This window comes from Rhineura floridana, chromosome 7 (assembly GCF_030035675.1).
Source record: "Rhineura floridana isolate rRhiFlo1 chromosome 7, rRhiFlo1.hap2, whole genome shotgun sequence".
In the NCBI taxonomy this organism is placed as follows: Eukaryota; Metazoa; Chordata; class Lepidosauria; order Squamata; family Rhineuridae; genus Rhineura; species Rhineura floridana.
In genome coordinates, this window is record NC_084486.1 from 42,388,509 (window position 1) to 42,407,463 (window position 18,955).

At 40.0% G+C, this 18,955-nt stretch overlaps 1 protein-coding gene across 7 annotated transcripts in view; it reads left to right on the forward strand.

The window, feature by feature from the left end:
* Positions 1–18,955, forward strand: part of PCDH15 (protocadherin related 15) — a 605,264-nt gene that overhangs the window by 60,012 nt on the left and 526,297 nt on the right. For all 7 annotated transcript variants that reach the window (XM_061635350.1, XM_061635351.1, XM_061635352.1 and 4 more), the window contains exon 2: positions 13,814–13,932. In XM_061635350.1, coding sequence (XP_061491334.1) covers positions 13,842–13,932 — 91 coding nt within the window. In that variant the 5' untranslated portion in view covers positions 13,814–13,841. The remainder of the gene's footprint in view (positions 1–13,813; positions 13,933–18,955) is intronic.

Sequence of the window (18,955 nt, forward strand, 5' to 3'; positions counted from 1 at the left end):
GGTTCTCTCCTCTTGTAACTGTTAAGAATAGTAACTGACACAGGATGCTTAGGGAAGTCAGTGAAAAAGTTAAAACATCTAAGATTTTTGTATGATTTTTATATTTACAGACAATGATTCATTATAGCCTATAGAATATAGTTTTTTGTGTAATTTCGTCATACAATCCTCTGGCAAAATAACAATATCGAATTTAGTTGCCTCTAAGACACACACACACCCAGTAATCATTGAAATTATATTCCATTCCATCTAGAGAGACATTTCCAATTTTCTCTCCTTGGGAAGAGTCCCTGTGTTATAGTTTGTGTGTACAGATCAAGAACTTCTGCCAAGGCAAGGCATTGTCATTACAATCATTTATCTATGTCTTGTGAGCAAAATACCTAACCAGACCAAATAAGTAATATAATTGAGGAGTAAATCCCTCCTCCCAAAATTTATGCATCTTATTTCGAATGCATGTCTATGTGATGTTTCTGACTTGGTAATAAGGCTGTGCTTATGAGATCCTTATTATCCAGAGTGTCACCAACTACATCCCCCCCCTGCCAGTTTCCTTGCAGACTGAGGGTGGGGGAAAGAGGATAAGCATTTAGGTGGATTACAGCTATTCTAGAAAAGCTCATCCTAAAATCTGTTTAGCAAATTCTGGGAAACATTGCAGCTAAGATATTGGCAACAGCTAGGTTTGGACTGGAGGCTAGCACAGAATTGACAGTGATGATCCTCGTGCCCTGAAGGCATCTCTTCCTTTAGAGATGGATGGTAATGTCCAGGAAGTCTGCCACAAAGAAAGATTTACAGGATGTTGTAGGTGGGGATTCCTTTTACAAAGAACTCTGTGTGAGAGTAAATGGTTTTTAAAACTAATAACAACACCCTGAAGAATAAGGACAGGTGGAAACTTCATCATTTTAACACAGGATGTGTCCTCAAGATAGGGTGACATTGTGCTCCCCATGGAGAAGAGAAACTACACGGTGTGAAGCCTGAACTACTGCCCTGGAGGAAGACATACATCACTGCCTTCAGATGACTTGCGCCTGCAAGGTAGTGCTTTCCCAATGCTTGTGTCCCAGACCTTCCTTCCCTATGATTTTCCATTATCCTTTGATGATAGAACTCTGTGGTTCTCAGAAGCTTTTTCTTTAGCTGTGTTACTCTGCCTTTTGCATGGATGTGATAAAGAAAACAGATTGATTCTATCATTTAACACTGCAGGAACTTTCAATTAAAATGTGCACTATTGAGCTCTTAAGGTACACCAAGGAGAAACTGAATCAAATGTTACTTATTATTGACACTACTGCCGCTGTCACCTGGAATTGAAAGGTCTACAAAAAGTCCAGGCTTCTGTTCATTTTTCCTGCATAATGTAAAAATTACAATCATTCTTTTGAACTTGGCAATTAATATAGTGGAGTTTGATTTATCATTGAGTACCTTGTAGGTGAAATGAAGTCAGATATTGCAGGGCTCTGCTTATAACAAACAAGAAAAAAATGAGTTTAAAGCTGCAAGCATATCTACAACAGAGCTTGGAAAATTTACTTTTTTGAACTACCACTCCCATCAGCCCCAGCCAGCATGGCCACTGGATTGGGCTGATGGGAGTTGTAGTTCAAAAAAAGTAACTTTTCCAAGCTCTGATCTACAATTACTTACCTGGGACTTGTAAGCTTTATTAAACTCAACAGAACTTACAGTGCAATCCTATATTTGACTTTTCAGAAGTATTTCCAGTGGGAGTTACTTGTAGGTAAGTGGGTTTAGGATTGCAGCCATAGGTTTGAATAGACATCTATAGAGCTGGACAGTTTTGTTGAACTGTGTTTTATTGTAATATGATGTTTTTAATATGTATTTTGTATCTTCCATTTACATCTGTTTAATTATGGTAGCCCATGGCTCTGAACAATAAAGCATTCATTCATTCAGAATTGGACAGTTAAGATGGTTTTACAAAATAATGACAGTGAACATAGCCAAATACATGTAGTTTTCTTTTTCTCTTTTTGTACACAGAAACCACTTTCACAAAATCTACTCAAATAATCTCATTTTTAGTGTGGCTTACTTGTATGATACTAAAGTTTACTAGGTAGAAGTATGAAAGAGCTAGTATCACAGTTTCTGAGGGACTATCCTCCTAGTTCCATTGCCAGAAGCCAACTGGGCTCATAACTTGAATCTTAACTTCAACACTGGGGGTGGGATACCATGCTCCAACACACCTGTGGAAAACAGGCCAGAAGAGGCCATGTGCAATTGAGAGTAATGGTTAGGAGCTCAGGAGGAACAGATAGGGGCTGCTACTGCTGCCGCTGCTGTCACCTGATATAGTTGTGTCACTCTGTCTAATGGTATGAGAAGCCCTGCAATGGATTGACCTCCTCCTCCTCCTGTGCAGCTGGCACAGTTTAGCTTCACTTTTACTGAATCCAGTCTTAGCACTTATGTTTGAACGAAGGGTCCTGGTTTAAAACAAACTCGGGGAAGTTTCCTAACAAGTCAACTTCAAACCATGGGTCATGAAGATGGCTTGTTAAATTTAATGTCTACGTAGTACTAAGCCATGGTTTAGGTTTACAGGTGAACACAGCCATTGTAATCAAAAGGTAGTGTACTGTTGCAAGTGGACTTAGCTTGACATGCTCAGGATAAACCACTAAATCATTATTGCAGAGCATGGTTTTCAAACAGCAAAGAGTACTTTCCTAGGATGGTGTCAGCAATTACTGGAGAAGTTGCAAGGTTTTCCTGACCAATTTCAGCAAGTGTCTTGCTTCATTTAAGAGATAAAATGAAAACCCATTCCTTTCCAATCAGTATACTATAGAAGAAAATGTGTCTTATAGCGTGTTTACTTTCAGAGTTGGAGGGAAGGCAGTGCTAAACACACTTAACTAGGTTGTGTCATTGTATACAATGGGACTTATTTCTAAGTAGAGATGGGATCTGCTTGTTGATGCCTGTTTGATTGCATTTCATTGAACTGACAGGCAGTTCCATTTCGGGTTAGTTATTTTTCTGCTATCCTTTGCTTTTACTGTTCCATTTCCCCTCTCACCCAAAATAATGATATTATTAACAATGTTTTCCTTTACAAAAGGAAAGGAAATCAGCTTTTCCCATGGCCTGTGCTCACCCACCCACTCAATTCCCCCACTCAAATGGTATCAGATCCTTTTGCTAAGTTGGTTGTAAAAGCATTTTCCATTACTTTTCTGTGCAAATGAGGTGCAGAACTTGATCACAAAGATCCTGTTCAGGACTGTGTTCCCCTGCTGCTGCTGCTGCTGCTGCTGCCGCTGCCGCTATCACATTTGATATTTGGCTAAAGCTCAAGAATACAGAGAAGAATAAACCTTGGCTATCACTTGTGATTAGCAAAGAGAAAGCTCAACCACAAGCCTGGGTTTAGATGGCACACTAAGTCAAGCCTTAGTGTGGGAGTAAAAAGGATTGGGTGGGAGCAAAGCATAGATATTCCAGGAGTGTAAAAACTCAGGTGGTCCCAGAATGCCATAGTTTGGCTAACTATGATGTCTGAATAAGTAAATCAGAATATAATATTGGCAAAAAACATTCATTATTTTAGAAGTGTGTACACACAACAAAATGTTATATTAATTAAGAAAAGGGATACTATCCGTTTAAGCCATACCCACAAACTGTGCCTCTTTAAGCCCCATCTGCTTTCCACTGGCTGTTTACCTTCCTTTTGCTGCTCTAGATGACATCCCTGTTTGTTTCTGGCTCAGAGGAGGGCAGAAAATGTGTTCTTTTTGAAAGGGGTCCTGGGCTCAATAATCCCACTGCCTACAGACATGCCCATAGTGTTCTGCCTGCCAGGTTCACCCTGCTGCGAGACACTTTCAAGCAGCTGAAGTAAGGGAATATGTGTAACTTTTTGCATTTCTTAAAAAATGAGCTTTTTGATGAACCTGGAGGGGAAAAGAAATCACTATATCTGTGACATCATGTACAAAGGGTATTTTCACAAAGGATTTAAGAGAGTGAGCATTTAACAGTTGGGAAGTGAGATGGGGATGTTTCTATTTGAAAACATATATTTAAGGGAAGGTCAAGTCAATAGACAACGTACCTTTCAATGAGCAAAATCTCACATTGTCTGCCTAGCCCTGCTATATGTTTTCACTTAGGGGACATGCTTTTACCTGTCCTTTTAACACAAGCTTTAAGCTTTCAATTCATTTGGTAGTTTGTTCAACAGCTGACCCTTCCTAAAGTACGGCTTGAGTTTGCAAACACTTTAACCATGGGCTCAAAATATTCAGAATGCTTTGTAGCAGGGGTTCCCACACTGTAGTCCTTGGACCACCAGTGGCCCATGAGCTTTCATTCAGTTGGCCCATGGTCTGTCTGTAAAACTACAATTTAAGATCATAGAACATCTAGCACAGTGCATTACAATTACTACAACAGGCAGAGAAACCATTAAGTGGTCCGCCAAGACCCTCAGTAATTTTCAAGTGGTTCGTGGAAAAGTTTGGGAGCCACTGCATTATAGAACATGGATCTAAAAATGTATTTATGATTCATTGCTACTTTAATTGAAAATGCCATGAATTAATTGTTCTAAGAATAATTACATCCTTTAAAAGCCTTGTGGGGGACAAGTTCAACTATTCCAAATTAATTTTATCAACTCAACCAATGACAATTGACCTTACTTAATTATAGCACTTGTTTAAAATAAGCACTTTAAAATAAAAATAATCTACACAGATTGGCAGTGGCGCTTCATGGTTTCAGGCCAGGAGTCTCTCCCAGCTCTACCTGGAGATGCCAGGGACTGAACTTGGGACCTTCTGCATGCAAGGCAGGTGCTCTCCCTCTGAGCTACAGCCCTTCCTCAGATTGCAGTTGGGATTGCACTGTTGACCTCTATAAATAACATACACCCGTGTACATACATTGATTTCTCAGCACATTTTCAATGACATAAGCCTTCCTTAAAATTGATCCATATATTCTGAGAAAGCATATGGTACAGTTGTCTTGGCCCTGTAACACTTCAGAATGTAGGTAGGGGGATTGCATGTGTGAAAGAACTTTATCCATTAAAAAAAACCCACCTCTGTACAAGTGAAAAAGGTGGAAGGAAGCTCTTCCTTCTTGATGAGGTAACATTCTGTTCCGAAGTGGTGCAGTCTTGAGGAGGATTTATACCATATCATTGGAATCTACTCCTAAATTAACAACTTTCCCTAGCAAAATAGTATTTCCTAGCTAAATAATCTCCACCTTCATTCATGAAACTACCACAATGCTTTTCAAATGTATTTATTTATTTATTTATTTATTTATTTATCTATCTACTTACAAGAGTTCTCTGAGTGGCTCACAAAGCAAACTAACAATCACACCTGTTCTATATCACTTCTTCGGAATTACAATTACTCTGTACAGAAGATTGCACATGGTATCATTTCCTCTCCTCCCTCTTACCACTGACAGCAACAAATATGCAGAGACACATTCTAAAAATCAGTTCAACAAAATATTCTGATCCTCTGGGGAATTAATTTATTCCTAGGCTTGTGAAATCGTTGACCCATTTCTAGAGGCATTAGAGAGAATATGGGATACTGCATACTGTCTTATCTGTAGAACCTGTTCGCAACATACCCAATTATTTTTCCTTCTGCTAAAATAAATAAATAGCAATGCTTTATTGTTAGGAATCGTTTTTTTTCTCTTCTCCACAGATTTGGCCTTTATTGCTGTAGTTTATCTGAGAATATGACAGGATGACCATGATGATCTCAAGGTCAAGGAAGCAAATAGGAAGAGAAGTTCATGAAGCAAGCTTCCTATGTGCATGTGTGCCAAGGGGCAACACACCTGGACTCAAAAAGAGGAGGATAGCAATGGCTCATTCTGTGATGTCCAAACATGGATTCCTCAGCATCTGAGCATGGAAAAGTGAACAAGAGAACACTTCTAGATAGAGAGAAACTACCCTGGGAATGAATATGTGAGGAGGGTGGAGCTGAGTGTTTTGGGGGTGCATGTGTGTAGGGCTGATCTGCATATTTGGCAATAGACATGTGGCTAAGAATTCTAGATGTTACTTTGCTGAGCTCTGTGTGTGTGTGTGTGTGTGTGTGTGTGTGTGTGTGTGTGTGCAAGAGAGAGAGGGAGAGGGAGAGGGAGAGGGAGGGAGGGAGGGAGGGAGTTCTTCCCCAACAACTCCTGCTCAGCTGGTTTTCTCCATCTGCAGCAAACATACATCTGGGAATCCTCTGCCACGCTCCTGGGATTGAAAGCTGAGCTACCCAGTGTCTGATATAGAGGACTGCAATAAGTCCCCATGTACAGCACCTTTTTGATACAGGAGTGAATGACAGCTATTAACTAACTTTCATGGGAGAAAGTAAAAAGATCAGGGCCAACTACAGCCCTCTGCATAATGCCCTCTGGTGAGTCCCCATGATTAACACTTGGCAGCCTCTAGTAGGTTGCATTTCCCCAAAATGTACTGGAACAGTGTTGTATTGGGTGCTCCATGGCACTGTAGGAAATGGCAGCTTGTAGCACCTCTCCATGGGCCCCAGGGTGGGATTCTGTGCCAGCAGGCCCTGGAAGTTGCTCAGGTATTTTTTTCTTGCCTGATATATGAAGGGGCTCTAACAGAAACCTCAGTTATGTGTTGTATAGATCCTTTTATTGCACATCTCTTTAGGTGCCTAAGCACACCGGAGATACTGCAGCTGCATGAAGAGTCTGAGTCGTGCCTCGTTGCTACAGCAATGAGTAGTGGCTGTCAGTGTGCCCCTTTGTCACTGCTGGAGCCTGTGAGGAGACAGCTGAGCTTATTCAGAAGTTAGAAGGGCATACTTGGCCAGAAAACGGGAAGAGGACCATTGAACAGATTTCTAAGATCACATCTGATGCCTGAGGCATGTGACTAAAACAGAGGTTTTACATGAGGCTGCAAGGGCTCACCAAGAATCTGTCAGGATGTGCTTTGACATTACAGGGAAGAGACAGAGTAATCCCTTGCTTTCTCATGCCACGGCGGGGTAAGGGATGGGGAAGGGTTTGCAAACATGAAGCTAACTCTTGTTGAGGCAGAGGCGGCGGTGGTGAGGTCGGATTAGAAAGTATGGCATTTAGAGGGTTAATACTAGAGAAGCTTCTCTGTAGCATTAACCCTTTTAAATAGGAAGTACAATAACATTCAACAGGTTTTTATGGTGTTTTAAAGTGTTTTTAGTGCTTTTGTTTGCTGCTCTGGGCTCCTACTGGGAGGAAGGCGAGATATAAATAAATAAATACATAAATAAAATAAATAGGTATGCTAGGTGTAGATGCCATGATGCCCTAGCTCTGAAAAGGATATACTCAGAAACATCACTGGGATGGTCTTTGAGAACAGCCCTTAATAATCAAGTCTGAATTTAATGGCCTTTGCCTGATCACATGCTGGCAACTGGCTTTTAGAAGGAAAGAAACTAGGCTTTTTATTAATCATTTAATAGATTTTTACATTAAAGTAATATTAAAACACACACAAGGTTACTGGGATTGTCTAAATTTTCCTTCACTATAAATTCTCCTTCACTTTCTTCACTATAATGGGAAAGAAAAATAAAGTTCAGAGTCATTCTTACCCTCTTTTCCCTCTGGTGTACCATTATTGCAAGAAGGTCTTAGAGCTGAGGCAACAGGAAAGAGTGCTTTTTACTGTTTCCTGAGCATAAAGAACTTCTCGCAGTGGCACCACATCAGAGGGTGAAGAGATGCCTTTGTAAGATAAATTGAATGTCTGGTGTTCGGAGGGCTGGTGGGATTCTCACAACACTACAGTGGGAACACTGCAACACCACAGCAGGGAATACCTCAATGGAACAGTTTAAAAAATAGAAACATATTTGGTGTCTTGGGGGCTGCCAAAAAAACCTCTTGTGGGCTGGATCTGATCTATACCCACAGGCTAGTTACCCCTGGTATAAAGTAACATCACTATTTGCTGCATGGTGTGAAAAGAAGAAAGGAAAAGAGAATTGGACATAAAACATTTCAGTGGATACATTTTGATTATATTTTGTATCCCAAGATTGTTTAACTATCTTTGGTCAGAAATTGCATTTTTCTTTTAATCTTGTGAAACCTTTCTGTTCCCTCAGTCTTTTTTAAAGTCCCAACCCAAGGCTTCCCATAGAATCACAGAACTGAAGGAAGACTTGTAGTCCAACCCAGTCCACTTTCTGCTCAGTGTCAGAAACCCTAACAGATGGCTAGCCTGACTCTGCTTCAAGTGATCCAATGAGGGAGAGCCAACCACTGCTCTGTATCATTGATTCCAGTCAATTGATTCTCTTACTGTCAAGATGTTTTACCTAACGCGTAACTAAAATCTGTAATTTTCACCCATTAGATGTATGCCTACCCTCTGGGGAAGCAAATGTTTTGTCTCTTCTATCTGATAGCCCTTCAGGTATTGAGTGCAACCATGTTAAACCCTCTGTCTTCCAGTCTCCAAATTAATCATCCAGTTCCTTCAGCCTTTCATCATAGGACTGGTTTTATCTGTATGTTTTTCCTATGATTTTGTCTACAGAGCTATGATCTGTACAGCTTTCCATTACTGCACTGCAATGTTTTCTTCTTGAAATAATTTTGTATTACAGTTTTGCCCACTTTTCAACCTCTTTGCATTATTCTCTCTCTTACACACACACACACACATATACATGGAGAGTCACTTTGGAAAATCTTGGTTTGTAGTAAGTGATATTCCATTCAAAAGCCCCTTCTTTTTTAAAAAAAGTAGATATACTTTGTGGATATGAAGGAAGGTGAACTATGGCTTCAGTACAGTAAACTGACTTATCAGGATATCGGTTTCCATAACCAGGTTTGACAGCCTTTATTAATTTTGTTTTGTTTATTATTTTGCATCTATCTTTTAAAATATTTATAGCTTCAAATTTATCATATTTCTTGTCTTTCCTTGTAGCCGATGCTATATATCTATTTGTTTAATTTGCTTAAAACATCTAGCCAGTTGAAATGACTGCTCCCCCCGACACCATAAAAGCCATAAGTTGAGAAATCAAGAGCAATACCTCAAGTTTTAATAGATATGTTTGCCTGTTCCTACTTTTCATGAAAAAGCCATCTATCCCCATTAAAAGCAAGCCTATTTTCTCTTGACTGCAATGAATATAAAGAGAGAATGAACGTTCCAGAGAGGAGCTTTATCGTCTTGACATGATACCATCATTTGTGATGTAAATAAGTGCCAAAAATGACACTGCAAGTGCTCAGATGAGAAAAGTTGACTTCTGGAAGTAAAATGATAGCAGTGACTTTAATGATTTCAGATTGAAGGCAGAACAGATTGTTTTGATGTTGAAGGCTGTTGAGTTGAGTATAGGAAAGGGAGAATCTATTTGACTCAGAAATAATAAAAACAGTGTTGCTTATGTGACCATAATACAAAAGTATAATCATGAGATGGTGACAGTGAGTAATTATGTTAGATTAGGCAGTTTACAGAGTTAACCCTGTACTGTATAGCACTGTACTGCTATAAATAATGCCTTGAGTTTATTTTAATGTGAGTCTTCATCACATGGCCATGTTATTCACTTTAGTTTCTGCTGTTGTGTGATTTAATAATATAGCCATCTGGAATCTTGTCAGCATAATTTGGCATTTTATTCTGGTTCTTAATTTAAATGGGCTATCTATGGGAGGTATTTGTGATTAGTGAATTAATCTTTCTTCATCTACAATTAGCTATTTTGGAGATGATGCCATTCTCAGAACAATACTGAATACTTAGCATTTATATATAGTACATTTTACATATTCAATGTGTTTAACATGCATTATCTCAGTTTCCAGAGGGGTAGATGTGTTCGTAGCTTGCAGCAAAAACACAAAGGGTCTTGTGACACCTTAAAAACTAACAGATTTATTATGGCATAAGTTTTTGTAGAGTACAGCCCATTTTATGCATCCGATGAAGTGGACTGTGGACCATGAAAACATAATATCAGTAATCATTACAACCTTGTATTACTATATTATTATACAATAGTGACTATTACTATTATTTACTGATAGGCAAAAAACCTTGTGGTTTAAGAACGTACCTATAGCCCACAGATATTTCGATCACACTTTAAAAAGCAGGAGAAATGGGCAGCTATAGTGAATGCACCAGAGGAGCAGGAGACCTGACCTCCTCTCTGAGATATTGTACTGCCCTACAAATTTGTCAAAATGCAAACACAATTTGGGTTATTTATTTTTATTTATTTATTTTGTTACATTTATATACCGCCCATAGCAAGTAGCTCTCAGGGCGGTAAACAGCATAGGGTAAAATACATACATCATAATAGTAAAACCACAAAACATATACAAGACAAAAAACAAAATACAATTAGACAAAATATAAGAAAATCAGAGGATTAGTATGATAAGATTAAAGCTAAAAAGAGTAAAATGATTAAAATGCCTGGGAGCATAAAAAGGTCTTTACCTGGTGCCGAAAAGATAATAATGTAGGCGCCAGGCGTACCTCTTCAGGGAGGCTATTCCACAACTCGGGGGCCACCACAGAAAAGGCCCTAGATCTAGTAACCACCCTCCGGGCTTCACAATGAGTTGGTACCCGGAGGAGGGCCTTAGATGATAAACGAAGTGAGCAGGTAGGTTCATAGTGGGAGAGGCGTTCCACCAGGTATTGCGGTCCCACGCCATGTAAGGCTTTATAGGTCATAACCAGCACCTTGAATCTCGCCCGGAAGCAAATAGGTAGCCAGTGCAGGCGAGCCAGAACAGGAGTTATGTGCGAAGACCGACTGGTCCTCATCAATAGTCTAGCTGCCGCATTCTGCACTAGCTGAAGCTTCCGAACTGTCTTCGAGGGCAGCCCTATGTAGAGCGCATTACAGTAATCCAATCTCAAAGTTACCAGAGCATGAACAACTGAGGCGAGGTCGTCGCCATCCAGATAGTGGCGTAGTTGGGCTACCAAACGGAGATGGTAAAACGCATTCCGTGCCACCGAGGCCACTTGAGCCTCAAGAGACAAGGAAGGGTCGAAAAGCACCCCCAAACTACGAACCTGTGCTTTCAGGGGGAGTGTAACCCCATCCAAAACAGGATACACATCCACCATCTGAGCGGGGAAGGCATTCACCAACAGTGTCTCAGTCTTGTCTGGATTGAGTCTCAGTTTATTAGCTCTCATCCAGTCCATTATCGCGGTCAGGCAACGGTTCAGCACATCAACAGACTCACCTGAAGAAGATGAAAAGGAGAAATAAAGTTTGGTCGTTCACAGTCCAATCCACTTGCTGTATAGCTTGGAAGAATTTGGTAACATGTGCCTCTGAGCATATGGTGAGTGGTGGCAACACCTGCCATCTCCAAAGATGGAGAATTACATTTTTGTATGTTTGTTGGTGTTCTTCTTACTTTGCATCTTTTCTGTGTTAACTACTGTTTGTACAGGGAATTTAATCTAGAAAATTATATTTCTTTCATTATTCATCCTAGAAATCTGTGTCAAATTTATTTTTATTAATTTCAAAGCCTTTTTATTGGTCAATGTCATATGATGGTGAAGACAGCCTTTTGTGTTTCAAACTGGAGGTTATGTTCTATCTCTCTTTTGGGCGCATTAATAGTTGAATCTGAAACTGCAGTTTGATGTAAAATCAGATGGATTACAATATGTTGCTACTTAAGCAATGACTCTAGCTGCTGGGAAAAACAAACTTGGCCTGTCCAAGATGCCTGTTTTCAGTCTGCTGTGCTTAAACTACTCCACTAAGGGAAAGGTGGGCATGGTCAATTAAAAACATAGACCACACCTAGAATTTTGCTAGAATATATTTCACCTCTCATTGTTTTCTCTTGTGCAAATTGAGACACTCCTCATGTCCATTGAAAACTTTTCTGCAGAATAGTCAGTGCTATTATTCCACAATTGTTTTTGGAGGTTTTTGGTGTATATTTTAGAAATTGTTGCTGCACTTCACATATTCACAAAAACAGAAGCAAAAGAGAATGATTTACGATAGGAAAGTTCACTAAAATTGCAAATTAAATCAAACATATTTAAAGTGACTATCTGAACTATATCAACTGTGTTAATATTGTTGCTTCCTCCCTTCTGAAACAAGATCAGCACAGCACATGTCTTGTTTCTGTTATTTGGGCTGCTTGCAGGTGTTGCCACCACTCACCATATGCTCAGAAGCATGTTACCAAATTCTTCCAAGCGACACAGGAAGTGGATTGGACTGTGAAAGAACAACCCAAATTGTGTTTGCATTTATACACATTTGTAGGGCAGTACAATATCTCCGAGAGGAGGTCAGGTCTCTTGCTCCCCTGGTGCATTCACTATAGCTGTCCATTTTCTCTGGTTTTTAAAATTTGATAGAAATATCTGTTGGCTATAGGTACGTTCTTAAACTGCAAGGTTTTTTGCCTATTAGTGAATACATTTAGAGGTCATTAGTCCAATTTTATAGCTAAGGAATACAGAGGAAAATCAGTAAATGACTAGCTCAAGATCATTCAGTCAATTTAGCATGGAATTCTTAAGCAGAAGTAACAGAGTGCCTTTTTAATATAAATGGGAGTGTGAGAGAGACAGAGAATCAAATGCATTGGTTTTCTGAAAATCTAGATGACCAGAGGTTAGGTTTTCCATAGGATGGGCATCTAAAAGTGTTTCATCCTTGGCTGAGACAGTACAATCAGAGGTCATGTTAGTGAGTTTTCAGTATAGCATCCCTGGACAAACCATGAACCATGAACAATAACACAAACCTTGGTTTGTAGCTCATAGTTAGTCTGGAGAGAGATAAACCATGAGGCTGAGTTTGGATGGCATTCTAAGCCAAACCATGGCTTAGCTCAGGATGATGCAGAAGCAAAATGACAGGGAGAAGTGAAGCAGCTACAATTTCTTCTCTGGGACCCTGCCTGCTCATCTGTTCACACATAACATGCAAATCAGGGCACTGTCAAGCATGGCATCCCAATGCCAATGATAGCCAATATGGATAGAAATGAACTGGGCTGTTCAGCCAACAAGAAGCTTTAGAACAATTCCAAATTAGACACCCACACTTACAGGAGTATCCTCTGCGCAACAGCATAGCATTGCATCTAGCCCAAATGTTTGTTTTGGGTGCAAGATGCTGTAAAGTATTTGGGGTAGTTCAAAGCTTCTTGTGTGAAACATACCACCAGTTTCTTTTTTCATTTTTACCCACATTGGCTGCTGTTGTTATGGGAGAAGTGAGTACCAAACAAAGCACTTGTCTGGACATGAATACCAGAACATTTTGATGGTGGGCCTTATGATTAACAGATGTTAATGCTGATGTAGCTAACTGAAATCTTCAAGGTTAGCTTTAGAATTACACAGATTTTTTCTCATGATTTCTGTGCTGATCATAAGGAGGCACAAATGATCCTATTAAATGTTTGAATATTTGAAAAGCTAATTTTTAAAAAGGGGATACCTATTTGATCTTCGACACAGAGATACTGCAATGTCAATTTCAGCCATTTTGAATAACAACTGGGGATGAAGGGAAAAAACACATTTTGCATTCAGCAGGATGTCGCAAATTTTAGTACATTGTTTCTTATGCATCTCAAAAACTGAATTATTTTACAAGAATATTAAAGTTCATCCTTATTTTTACTGGAATAGAATATATATGATGGTGATATTGTAGATCTTTGTAACACACTGGTTAAAAAAAGATTTTTTTTCTTCTTTTACTACTTCTAGATCTGCCTTGATTGAAGTGTGACATAAAATGTTACAGCAGCTTTGCTTCTCAAAATGGTTAGCAATAGGGATTGCAGTTTCTGCTGTCTTCATGGATTCTTTGGCCCAGAATGATGATGGTAAGTCTTTTTCTGTGTGCTGCATAATTTTGCCCAAAATCTCACGAGAAAAAAAGTATACTTATTTGATAGATATATAATTCAGAAAGCAACATTTTCTACATTCTCAGAGGCTAAAGTGCTATGCAAAAGATACATCCCCACAAATCCCTCTGTGAAGATGTGAACATCTCCAACCTCCCAGACCTGCAGTTGTACACTGTAGAATTATTACAGTGCAGTTAACAAGCCTGCAGATTTGTACAGCCAATAGCTTTTGTTTGAGATGATCACAAGAATGTGAACAATGCTAGCAAAAGGGTAAATTTAGATTTCATGTTTTTGGTATCTGGTAAACAGGATGTGAAAGTTACTGTTTTCTGGAGCAATTGGTATGCCAAGTTCGAATAAACCAAAATAGTTGTGGGCAAATCTGGATGCAACTCTTCATGTTATTCAATGTTGCTATTTTTTCACCTCAGCTGGACATTTATTTGTTCTCGGATTTGACAATTTATGTCCAAAATGTATGATGTGATACAGAAATGTGCCACCAGTAGATAACATGAGAAAATCTCAAATGGTGCAGTTCAAAATGTAGAAAGTCTTGACATGTTTTGCACCAAAGCTGTTGAACCAAATTTCTTTGATTCTGTTGGATGGAAATTGCAGGGAAGCAGATTTTGGCTAAACAATAGGAGAAACTTTCTAGAGGTACACACTGTTTGACATTGGAACAGTATGCCCAAGAGGTAGTGGGTTGCTGTTTGCTGGAGATATATAAGCAGAGCTTGGATGGCCATCTGTCAGGGATGCTGTATTTGCATACCACCTGAAAGGCACTGATGTAACTCAAGGATTAAATTTCTCTGTTATATAAACTGCAGCAGTTAGTTGTATTTCCCAGACTGTATCCCTGAGCAATTTACTAGAAGACAATAACTCTGGGAAAAACAGAAGGGAGTAGAAAAAGAGGAAGGCCAAAGAGATGGATTGATTCCATAAAGGAAGACACAGATCTGAACTTACAAGATCTGAACAGGGTGGTTCATGACAGATGCTCTTGGAGGTCATTGATTCATAGGGTCGCCATAAGTCATAATCGACTTGAAGGCACATAACAACAACAATCCCTGAGCACACTGGGCAAAAGCTATAAGCTTGCTGCTGTTTATGCTTAAATCTCTGGGAGTCAGAGAAAGTTGGTTTTAGGAGGCTCTTGTTAGTCAGCAGTGCTATAAATGCTTCAAGAGCCCAGTATCCAATTTTTAATTGTTTTCTTCTTTCTTTACCCTCTCTTCTGACTTACAATTTCCATAACACCAAGCCAGCAGCCAACTGCCCATTTATTTCTATCTTGGAAGAGCCTTATACACATCTTGTTCTAATGCATTTTGCTCCTAAAGGGAGAAATCCTGCTAGAATATTGCTTCTATAGAGACCTGCTATCTAGGAAACATATTAGCCTGTTTTGCATTGTATCATTTTGCTATGGAAAATTGTAGTGTGTGGTTTTGAAATTATTTTAGCTGGGCTGGAGGGTGGTTATGTTGTTGTTTGCAACAGATTAGTAGTAGTAGTAGTAGTAGTAGTAGTAGTAGTAGTAGTAGTAGTAGTAGTAGTAGTAGTAGTAGTAGTAGTAGTATTTGCAATGGTGCCTTGAAAAGTAACCACTAATAGTTGATCATGATCTGCATCAAAAGATTGCTGCTACTTTCCACAACGTATCTGTATATTTATACAGCTATATGTAGACCAGCCCTTCCTTATAAGCTGCAAGTGTTATCTGTCTTGTATGTTTTCATCAACAGAGCTGAAAGGCTCAGAAGCTGCTGAACCAATTTGCTTTGGACCAGTATAGTAGGAGGTACTTATGGTATTTAGCTTTGCAACAGTTCCTCATGATCCTTGGAACTCAAATTCCTGATGCCATTGTTGGATCTGCCCTGATGTCACAGGCCACCTTAACTGGCACTTGCCTGCTTAATACTAACAGTCAGCTGCCAAGGCTGTCTGTGTCACCATAACAGCTATGTTCAATGCAGCCAGAGAGACTGTGGTATGTGCAAAGGAGAGCTGTGCCAAAGATCTTTTTTGACCATTCATTGGGTGACGGGGTGAAACAAAACACTTGCCAAAAATCATGGGGAAGAGAGAAATTTCTCTGAAATTTTCAGGGTGGGGTTGCTGCTTATCTTACTTAAATTTACAAGATGGCTAAGGTTAAACCAGAAAAAAAGAAAGAGAAAACCCTGTTCCTCTCTCAAACAGTGCAAGGTTCTTTCTGGAGCTTCCTGTCAGCCACACTTTGTGGGATGCCTTGGGAGCAACACCATGGCACATCATGTCACTCCCAAGGCATTATCAGAAATGTGGCCAGTGGAAAATGGCATGTGCTTCCTGCTGACTGCACTTCCTGGCAACAATTAAATGGCATCGCCCTCCTGAAAATTTTTCTCTCTGTCCTTCCAAGAAAACAACAGAAAATTGACCACCATTTTTGAAGATAGTATATTTATGGGAAATTTGGGAAGAGAGGATTGTGAGGCGTCCTTCCCTGGCTCTCCCTGTCAGGTTCCTACCTGCGCGTGGCTACTGCCTGTCACTAGGCACCACCAGGGACTCCACCAGTCCAGACCGCTCTCTCTTATGGTTTCTCTCCCCGCTCTAGCACAGATCTCAACAGATCCCCCTGCTAGGCAACCACCAGTAACGTCCCAATACTAGTATTCCCAGAGACTCTGAATACTGGTATTGTTATTCTCTTCACCGCTGCCACCATTTGTTACAGTTCCCCTTCAGTCTTGGTCATTACCTTACCCTCCCTTCTGGTCTGTGAAACCCCAGCCAAGGATCAGGCCTTTGGTAAACCAAATTAAGTATTTATTACAGATAACAAAGCTAACAAGATTAACAAGATTTCTTCTTAAGGCACATAAGCATATGGTTTTACTCAATACTAATCCGAACTCCACCTCCCTCCTTCTCCACTCTCTCCTGTCAAACAACTCTCTAAACCCCACCAAGCAACCCACTCAGTTCTCTTCTCCCCCCCTGATTCCACTCTCACTCTTCCTTTTATACGTTCAGCCATTTTAAACACTCAGCCAATCATCTAGCATTCTACTGCCCATTCACTCCCCCTCCTCTTTCACTACTTACCATATATCTTCTAAACAACCAACACTTACCATATATACATTAATATAAGAACATCACAAGGATTTCAACACCCTTAAAGTAAGATCTGCTGTCACATCAGAGAAGATCGATCTGTAGCATCAAGAAAAGTAACAAAGGGAGAAAGGACAAAAGTCAAGGAGAACATTTTATGGGAGAATAAAAATATTGCAACTGACAGGCTGTAGCTAGGATGGGATTTTCTCACTCACTGAAATTAAAATACTTCAACAATAGATATGACATTGAGTTGGATCCAAACATTGTCTTCCATGATCAGAAAGGATCTTTCCATCTGATCCAGTGGTGGAGGAGAGGAGACTTATGCTGATTCCTCCCTCCCTCTGTTGCCCCAAGTGTTACCTCCCACACTATTCTGGAGCAATTCATTGGGTGGGTGGCAGTGAAATGAAACACTTGCAAAAAATCATGGGGAAGAAATTTCTCTGAAATTTTCAGGATGGGGTTACTGCTTATCTTACTTCACTTTACAAGATGGCCAGAACAGTGTGGAAGGTGGTGCTGGGGATTTGAAGGGGAGGCAGGAATCAGCAAAAGTTGCCTCTGTCGGCAGCAGTGGTCCTTGTGTGGAACCCCACTCAGAGTGTCTCTTGAAAAGAATTCTGCTCATGAGATTCTCCCATCATACAGAGTGAAGTTTGATACATAAAAATGGAAATGGACTGCCTTCAAGTTGATTCTAACTTATGGCGACCCTATGAATAGGGTTTTCATGGTAAGCGGTATTCAGAGGTGGCTTACCACTGCCTTCCTCTGAGGCTGAGAGGCAGTGACTGGCCCAAGGTCACCCAGTGAGCTTCATGGCTGTGTGGGGATTTGAACCCTGGTCTTCCAGGTCATAGTCCAACACTCTAACCACTATGCCACACTGGATCTCTTTGATACATAAACACCCTCATCATTACAAAAATCTCAAAATGACTAATGATTTGTGTCTTTTGCTGAAAACCCATTACATGAAGTCACTGCTTACTGGCAGCCTGCATTTTGGCAGAGATTAAGCTTTATGTTCAACAGAGTCAAGAAATGTGGATGTTTCCCCACAATCTGAAATGGTGAGAGGAAGGATGTTGAGTAGTAGTAGGAACTTATACCTGAAAAATTGACAAGCCAGATATGTGACCCTCATCCAGACCACAAATGCATTCAGGCAGCAGTCTAGGGCTTGCACTGTTATGGAGATCTGTGTGTTTACTGATGGTGCACCAAAATTCCTAATGACCTCTCCCAATGGCTTCATACAGATTTTAAATAGCATGGGGGAGGTAAAGTAGTGTTCTGTGGGACCCCACAGCACAGTGGGGTTCCACAACTCACCCAATGCTGCTCTCTAGACTCAACCACACAGGTAGGAATGTAACTGCTGTAATACAGTGCCTCTGATAGGAATCCCACACAGTTGATCCAGGAGAATATCATGGTCAATGTTACCAAAAGCTTCTTAGAGACTGAGGTGAGAGTAACAGAGTTGCACTCCCCAACCCCTCTCTTGTTAAAAGTCATTCATTATGTACTTGAACCCACCTTCAGTTCAAAATGGAGTCATGATGATAGTCCATCCATACCTGGAGAGTGCACGATGTGTTAAGTAGTCTAATAAATGTTAAAAGACACTCAGTTCATTTATCTTTTATGTGGTAACTAATTATTCCTGGCAATATGATCTCTGAATATCTTCCTTCCCTCCTCCCCAGCCTGAGATAATATCTCATTTTAAGTTATCTGCCCACCAATTTTAAGAGACTTTTGTGGTCTGCTATGTTGACAGTTGAATTTCCTATTGGGTGAAAGTTATTTTAATCTTAAAATGTCCTTTGTAGAAGTTTCCATACATAGGAACAAC